General features: G+C 42.9%; 2 protein-coding genes across 2 annotated transcripts; one reads left to right on the top strand and one right to left on the bottom strand.

Moving 5' to 3' along the window:
• The first annotated feature begins 110 nt into the window (after positions 1-110).
• Positions 111-3,640, top strand: LOC132256372 (zinc finger protein 709-like). Its single transcript, XM_059752735.1, has 3 exons — positions 111-286; positions 364-1,119; positions 1,293-3,640. The coding sequence occupies exons 2-3, from the start codon at positions 373-375 to the stop codon at positions 2,763-2,765; spliced, it is 2,220 nt and encodes a 739-aa protein (XP_059608718.1). The 5' UTR covers positions 111-286; positions 364-372; the 3' UTR covers positions 2,766-3,640.
• A 547-nt stretch (positions 3,641-4,187) lies between these two features.
• On the bottom strand, positions 4,188-8,504 carry LOC132255603 (ras-related protein Rab6). Its single transcript, XM_059751699.1, has 5 exons — positions 8,257-8,504; positions 7,821-7,879; positions 7,413-7,572; positions 5,871-6,143; positions 4,188-5,704 (listed from the first exon to the last, which is right to left on the bottom strand). The coding sequence occupies exons 1-5, from the start codon at positions 8,324-8,326 to the stop codon at positions 5,637-5,639; spliced, it is 630 nt and encodes a 209-aa protein (XP_059607682.1). The 5' UTR covers positions 8,327-8,504; the 3' UTR covers positions 4,188-5,636.
• Between the last annotated feature and the right edge of the window lie 16 nt (positions 8,505-8,520).

Here is an 8,520-nt window from a genome sequence, read left to right as displayed (position 1 = left end):
GAAAATACACAAATTCACCACTGAACTTTTTCACCATCACACTGTCATTGTGGCGCTGCTGGCTGAAAGTGGGTCGGATTTCGTGCTCTGACAGAGCCACGCCGCGGGAAAAGCCTGAAGTTGGAATTGTCGTTCATTTTAGTGCTGGTGGTGTTAATTTGGAGAAAATCGAGGAAATTCCCTTTCCCAGGCAACATATTACGGGATTGAGTGTATTTAAAGGGCGGGAGATGGATTTGCGGAATTTCTGCAGTTAAAATCCATGTTAATTAAATGATTTTCAAAGGTAAACGACATAATTTTGACACCTTCGACATGTTTTTGCATTTCCTCAATGTTTTCTTTTCTTGCTTTTGCAAATAGTTTACACGCATGGATCCTTGCATACCGCATCCAATCAAGATTGAACCGCCTGACAGTCCAGAAATCACTGCCGAAAACGATGAATCTATCCTGGGCGATGTGCAGCCAGACTTCTCATCTGTGGCTCTTGAGATCAAAGCCGAGGAGTATCTCGAAGAGGAAAATAGTCCATCTTCCTCCAAATCTCGTGGGAAGAGGGATCGCAAGAAGAAAAAATGGAAGCGCGAAAAGACCGGCCTCACGTACAGTTGTGCCGTGTGCGAGAAGAAGTTCCAGTACATGGCCAGCCTCCGGATTCACATGCGCTTTCACTCTGGCGAGAATCTGAGACAGTGTTCGCAGTGTGGAAAACGCTATGCCACACAATACGCACTGAAGAGACACTCCCGGACGCACAAGCAAACAAAACCGAGCGTGTGCAAGATCTGCAGTGCCACATTCGCGGATCCCAATGACTTCAGGCGCCACAAGCGCTTCCATGCCACCGGAGAGCCGGCGTACGCGTGCAAGGAGTGCGATGAGACCTTTGACACATACAATGCCATAAAGCTGCACCGCTCGAAGAGGCACAAGAAGAGCTGGCACTGTCGCCACTGCTGGGAAACCTTCCTCACGGACAAGGAGTATCAGGAACACCGCGTCGTGCACGAGCATCCCGTTTGCCCAAAGTGTCACGTGAAGTTCATGACGCAGGAACTACTGGAAATGCACATGGCAGAAGCCGCAGACCACGAATCGCTTCCGAAAACAGCTTCGGTGAGTTATTTCCTGATGCTGTCTTGATTTCCCATTTCACATTTTTGAGCGTCGAATTGTGTGTAAATTGTATAAATTTCTTGTCGTTCTTGGAACTGATTTGATTCTCCTTCATATCTGCCCATAAATTTACAAGAACTTGTAAATCTGATGAATGTTTCGGTCCTTTTCAGCCTGTCGGCGCTGCCAAAGACTCCGCCGGCGCCACAGTGTACGACTGCGATCTCTGTCCGAAGCGTTTCTCGCGGCGCGACAACTTGCTGGAACACCGGCGGCTGCACACCGGCGTGGGCCTGGTGTCCTGCGAGTACTGCCCCATGAAGTTCACCACGCACGCCCGCTTCCGAAAGCATGTTGTGAAGCACACAGAGCGCAAGACCTTCCCCTGTCCGCACTGTGAGAAGGAGTTCGCGTCACAGCACTATTTGGGCATTCACTTGCTCACGCACTCGGAGGATCAGCTGCCGTATCCCTGTGAGCTGTGCAGCAAGGCCTTCTCGCGCAGCAACGCGCTGCGGAATCACATGTACAGCCACATGAAGCAGTTCCCATGCTCGAAGTGCGCGCTTGTCTTTCCATCGGATCGACAGCTGAAGAGGCATCGCAGGATGCACAAGCTGATGTGCAGTCGATGCGGCACGAGCTTTGAGACAATGGAATTGGTGCACATGCACTTCGAGGAGTATCATCCGGGCGAAGAGGCGCAGATTCTGCGCGAGCAAGAGCCAGGACAGGGTGAGATTGAGGAAGTGTCCCTTCATCAAGACGGCAATGATCTGTCGCAGGCGATTGGTGTGCAAAAAGTGCATTCGTGTGAATTCTGTGGGAAGGAATTCAACCATAAGTCACACTTGGTCTCTCACAGAAACACACACACGAAAATCTTCAAGTGCTCGAAGTGCCCTGAAGTCTGTGCATCTGAGAGGCAACTCAAGAAGCACAGATTGATTCATAAATTTCCAAAAGAGGCGACAAGCGATGAGATTCTTGAGACGAAGCCCAATGTGAAGCAGTTACAAGAAGAAAGTAAATCTTACTCGTGCAAATTCTGTGAGAAAGAATTTGCAAAACCCTCGGCATTAGGGATTCATGTGAAGACTCATTTAAAGTCCCTTTCTTGCCCGAAGTGTTCCGCAATCTTCCCATCGGCGAGACAACTCCAGAATCACGTGAGAGACAATCACACGACAGAAGACGACGAGGACTCAGAGGAAGTGGAAGAAGATGAGGAGGAGGAAGAAATGCCTGATCTGCACGATGGTGATTCGTCAGAAGATAGTGATAAAGTTATAATTAAGAAAGAGCCTCTGGATGAACCAGAATTTTGGCCTTGTGACATCTGCGGAAAGGGCTTCTCGCGCAGTCGCTCTCTGCACATCCACATAAAAAGCCATTCGGAGTTTCCCTGCAGAAAATGCTCGCAGATCTGCTATTCTGAGCGCGAGTTGAAGAAGCACAGGAAAGTGCACAAAACCACGTGCAAAGTGTGCAGGATGGAATTTGAGACGGCGGATCTGCTGAAGCTACACTATCAGGAATGTCATCCAGAGGACAGAAGGGCGAAGAGAAAGGTTCAACCCGCTGAAGTTTTCCAAGATCCATTGATGCTGACTGAAAATGACTTTCTGGATCCCTTGGTAGATTGAAATTCTATTCTTATTCTTATCATCTCTGTAAGTCGCATGTTTTGCTGAGAATAAAAATTACTATACAAGGAAAAATTGCTTGAAAATGCCCGGGAAATGGAATGACACGTAAGTCTTCTGCGCGTCTTCTGTCTTTTTTTTTGATAAGGTGTGGAAATTTTTGGAAATCTCGTGGCAGCAGTTAAGCTTAATGGCGCGAATCAAGCACGAGTCCACGCAAAAGAGGACAATTCGTCCGCCTTCCGGTGCTTTAGATCGTCTTTCATCGATATTGCACCCGCGGAATTGTATATAAGTCAATGGCAATGGAGCTCCGATCATCAGTAAAGCTCAAGCTTAACTTCAAATCACTGTGAAGTCCAAGTGAAGTCAGTCAAGGATGCAGTTCTTCTCCCACTTCTTTACTCTCCTCGTCATTGTCAATCTCGTGGCGTTCTCCCTGGCGGGACACGAGTGTCAACCAGGAGATCACAGCCATCGTAGATGTGGCGACGGAATAATTGATTTGGAACTATTTTGGACGGCCGTGTGTGGAAATCCGCGCTTCTGCATAAGCCCACTGCTCCCGATTCCCATCTTCGGATGCTACGATGTGTGCTGCCTCTGGCAAAATTGCGCCTGCCTCGACGATCTCTTTACAGACGATTGCATGATAGCAGTCGGGTGCTCGATCACCGTTGAACTTCTAGGCCTCTTGGGTCTCTTAGATGATTAGACGAGCACGCAGGACGACCAGAAAAGGAAAAGCGGACAAAAGACCACCCATGATGATCACAATATAAACAATATATTGCACATAAACCAATTGAGCTCAATAAAGCGCGATTTTTCACACAGAAGTTCATAGATTTGTTTCAAATTGAGTAATTCGATCTTGGGCATTATGCCTTTCGAACATCCAAAAGACAAGTAAAACGGGGATAACTTTTGCTCAACGAAGCTAAAATGTAATTAAATCCTGACGTGATGAAGCAAAACCAGTGCATTTGTACAAAATCATCGTTGGATTTGGGCGCAAAACGTAAGAATATAAACAAGGTTTGATTAAAAGCCTTCAAAAATCTTTTATTCAGTTTATGTTCAAATAGTTTTCATCTTTTTTAATTGTTAATAAATTTATAAATTGATTTCATTATTACACATTAAATGTTTTTTTTTTTTCTTTGATGGTATTTTTTCCCGCGAAATTAAGTGTCTTCTTCAATCTGGCAAAAATTACAAAACCGAATCAATTTCCTTTTAAGAATTTCACGAAAAGGTGCATAAAATTGTCGGCATTTATTCAATATTAATTACTCCTTCATAATTTATTTTGTGCTATACAAAAAACATCCTGAGCCACATATAAAAGCATTTTTCTCTCAGTGTTTTCAATTCATCTTCACAAAATATTATACGTTTTTTTTCTTCTTCTTTTTCATGTTTTTGGCAAAAGAAAGCGCACGTGGAACTTCCATTTATGAACCTGAATATCGATTTGATGTTTGATGATAATGCTACTATTTTTTCCTTATTGTTCCCCTCAGAATTCTCCAACCCTTTCACGCCTATTTCTAACTATTGTAGTGTTGTGTTGTTTTTTTTTCTCATATTCAATGATTAAATCTTGTGGGTTAAATTCCATCGCGATGTGTCTTTTGATTCTCGAGAGATCCACCGTGAGAGAAGGAAATATTGTTTAGGATACCCTATCACAACGTAAAAGTCGTCTAAAAAGTCCTCGCCATTGCCACTGATGAGTGTCTCAAGCCAGCAGTATTGCATCCCTTCGGCTTCAGTGCGTCGCGCGTCGTGAGATGAAAGATGCCCTCGTGCGGATTAACACATGCAACCACCCTCGGAATCGTGCTGGTCGCCATTGCACGACGGCTGCGTCTGCAGATCCACGGCTGTGCGTGCATTTTCCGGCAATCAAGGAAAATTCAGCACTTTCACACACTCGCTTTTCCTCCCGCACAAAAGATCGCAAAACTGTTGTAAATACAGTCAATGTTATAAGATTATAAGAACAAAGGGAAGAATGTGGATATCTAATTATCTTCAATTCAAAGCTAATTTTCTAATAAATCTTCTCTCGAAAATATACACGCTCAGTCTTAGGCAATCGAGAAACCGATAATTTAAAAAAAAATCCGTTGGGAAAGGCGTTTCACTTGCCGATTAACGATAAATGCGCACATCTAAGTTAAATTTACTTGCTTTTCCATTTAATTTCAATACTCTTGACCAAAATAACAACCTTTTAGGCACTATTTTGCCAATATTTCATCATTTTATCACTCAAGTTTCCCATTCTCAGGTTCACTTGAATGATAAACTGAAATTGCATGATTTATTTACAACAGTTTTGCGACATTTCTCTAGATTTCTCCACAAAGTCAATCTCTTTGAAAAGTCTCTTCATAAGTAAAAATTAAAAATAACGTGCAAACTTAATCCAGTAAAACGTGTGAAAATGCACGGAAAAATACTCACTGGAAGTATAAAATGAAGCTATCTAAAGAATTTTCAACTTTTATATGCAAAATCATGACTTAAGTTAGGGAAGATAAAATGTGTAAACATTTTAGAATTTAAACTTATACGACAAAATATAATACAGTTTTAAATTATAAATAATTTAATTATAGCTGTTAGTGTTTATCGTACTTTTCGTGTGCTGGTATTATTAATGTATAAATTAAAAATACAGATTTAATATATATATTTATATAGTAATCATACTCGTTTCGCCTTATGTAAAAAATAGAACCTTTTAAATTATATAAAATGCTCTTTTCTGATGGTAAATCATTTGCTCTCCCCCCTTTCTTTTGATTCACAACAAGTAATAATAATAATGATAGAAAAAAGTGTGTAGCAAAAAGGCACTCAACAGGCGCATCCTCCCTCTGGATCTTTTTGTTCATTTGGCGAATCCTTGAGAACGACTTCTTGCACTGCATCGCAAAGAAACAAACAAGATTGAAAAGAAATCAAAGGTTAAGGAAAATATTGCAACTCAACATAACGAAATCAAGAGAAAAAAAACAAGAGAGAGAGAAAAAGACACGAAGAAGCGAAGAGAGCCTGCAAAGAGAGGTTTTTTTTGGGGTAAAAGGATACTGTCTTCTGGCGGTTTGTTCTCAGTGGAATCCATGCCGGGCAAGGCGGCGGCCACTCGCCGGAAGAGCTGCTTCACATTGTAGCCCGCCTTGGCGCTCGTCTCGATGAACATCACGTTGAGCTCCTTCGCCTTGCGATCGCCCTCCTCCGTGGACACTTGGCGCTTGTCCGACAAGTCCGTCTTGTTGCCCACCAGCATGATAATCACATCGCTGCCGCGCTCCGTTCGCACATCGTCGATCCACTTTGAGGTCTGGTGAAAAGAGTTTGCATCTGGAAGGCAAACAATCCGACACAAACTCGTCAAATCAATTGTGTTTGCTCAGAAAACAAAGAGACACGCTGATGTCTTAGCAATTTTTGAAGCAAACCCAACACAACATTCAAACTCAGATCATACTTTTCTGCACAACATCTCTCTATCTCTCTCTCTCTCTCTCTTTCAAATTCACACTGGAAAACTAATACTCCTGAATTATTAATAAAGCCACTCTCATGGAGTCATGAGAAAGTAATTGTGCTCAAGAGACTCCCAAACCAGAAGCATCACAGATGAGATGAACGGGAAAATGTGCCATTTTTCCAGCACTTGAGCAAATTTTCTCTCCCCCCCCCCACTTTGCTTATCATCATTCCTTCCTCTGCACTGCATAATTTCACAATTAAACCAACTTTGCAATTATGGTGGAGGTGCTTTTCATAGCTAATTGCTCGACATTGTGTCGAATGAAAATAATTAAACTCGACAGTAATCGCAAAAGAGCACGAATAAGGCTTCTTCATTCGTCAAAATGCAATTTGATTTTTTTTTTCTACTTCACAGTATTGATTTTTATCCACCCTTAAGCATTCTGCGAATTTCGAGGTGTCGTGAAAATTATTTAGTAATTTTATATAGAAAAAGGAAAGAAATATTCTGTAGTTTTTCGATTATAAACATTTCTCTTAATATTTTCAAATGACATTTTTTCCATATTATTTTTCAAATAATAAATTTTGCTTTCTCGTATCAGAATCGTTCTGTTTCTACAAGAATAACTTAAAAAGTAATGTTTATAACAGGATTTTTCTTTCCACGTCTTTGCTTACGCTAATTATAGTGAAACTCCGCCCATTCAGATGCCACGCCTACTTTTCTGCATTCTTTTCTCGCAGTAAAGAGTATTTTAAAGAAGAATGAACACAAAGAATAACTTCATTTCGTCTGACCTCAAATTTCGCTGTTTTCCCGCAAAATTCCCACTTCTTCTCAAAACCTCAATATGCCGGAAAAATTACAAATAAGGCTAGACCGAACATTGCGCTTTCCACGCCCTGAATTCTCATCATTCTTGCTTGACATTAAAACCACCCACGAACATTGGCGGTGACTCTGCAATCGCACAAACCAATCTCACTTCCAGAAGCGAAAAAGAAATCTACCCCAGATAAAAGTGCAATAAAGTTTTTGTGATCTTGGGAGAAGTTTTGCCGGATGAAGAAACTCCTCAATGGTTGTGTAATGATGTTTGGGAGTTGAGAGAGAGAAGGTCGTAAACTCACTCGTAATATCATACACCACGACAGCCACTGTTGAGTCTCGAATGTAGGAAGGAATGAGGGATCTGAAACGCTCCTGGCCGGCCGTATCCCACAGCTGCAGCCGTACAGTTCGGTCCTCTAAGTACATCGTCTTGGACAGAAAGTCAATCCCGATGGTTGCCTGTGGAGATGATTTTACAGTCAGTCTTCTCGTTGCTTCTGACCTACTTCTCGGCCGTAAAAATTGTCTGTGGCACGAGTGCAATTTATGGAGACTTTTCTCATCTTGGGACACAAATTGAATTATTGAGGATTGACAAAGGGAGGAAAATCAATAGCTGATGCTTGTCGCATGATTTATGCACGCGACTCCGATTGCGTCTCTCCTGGGCAGAGAGAATTGCACCGGGAGTCTGCTGTGCAACTCACCTGATACGTGTTATCGAAACTGTCGTACATGAATCGTGTAATTAGAGACGTTTTTCCAACTGGAAAGAGAGAAAGAGGAGGAATGAAAAATACCCGGAAATCACCTTTCGTGGGTGTGAAAATGCCATTTGTAAATCAATTGCGGGGGCGCGCCTCTGAAGGCTCATGGCAAAAGACAATCTTCTCGACAATCTGTCTCACTTTCCCAGACACTTCTGCCCTCAGAACGTCTAGAAAGCAACCTGGAGCTGCAAAAGCGCCCCACAAATTCACCCAAAAGTGCTGAGAAGACTCAAAAAGCGGGTTTGAACACGTCACAAGAAATGTTTCACGCCGGCTTGTGACACTCATTCATTTCTCAGCCCCGCAACTACACTGTCCGCAGGAGGAGCACCCCAAAGGGGTGAGCTTCCTCCGGCCAGGAGCCCCAACTCACCGCTCTGCTCGCCCAAGAAGACCAACTTGAACTTCCTGAGCGGATTCCCGAAGTCGCCGGACGATGTCATCGCGCTACGCTGGCTATAAATGCACTTGAGAGGGTATTTGGGATGTTGGGGGGAGACAATGCACTGTCCTAATTGATAATTGTTAGCTTTTGTGCCTCTTGAGAGGGTGAAAATTCACTTTTCCACCAGCAAAAATACCAGAACACCGATTTTCGTGAATCACCCAGACACCAATGGCGGCGTTGACACGCGAA

The sequence above is a fragment of the Phlebotomus argentipes genome, unplaced genomic scaffold (genome assembly GCF_947086385.1).
Source record: "Phlebotomus argentipes unplaced genomic scaffold, Phlebotomus argentipes genome assembly contig_5, whole genome shotgun sequence".
NCBI classification, from domain to species: Eukaryota; Metazoa; Arthropoda; class Insecta; order Diptera; family Psychodidae; genus Phlebotomus; species Phlebotomus argentipes.
Note: the sequence above shows the minus strand (reverse complement) of the source record. Positions and strands in the feature narration are given on the sequence as shown.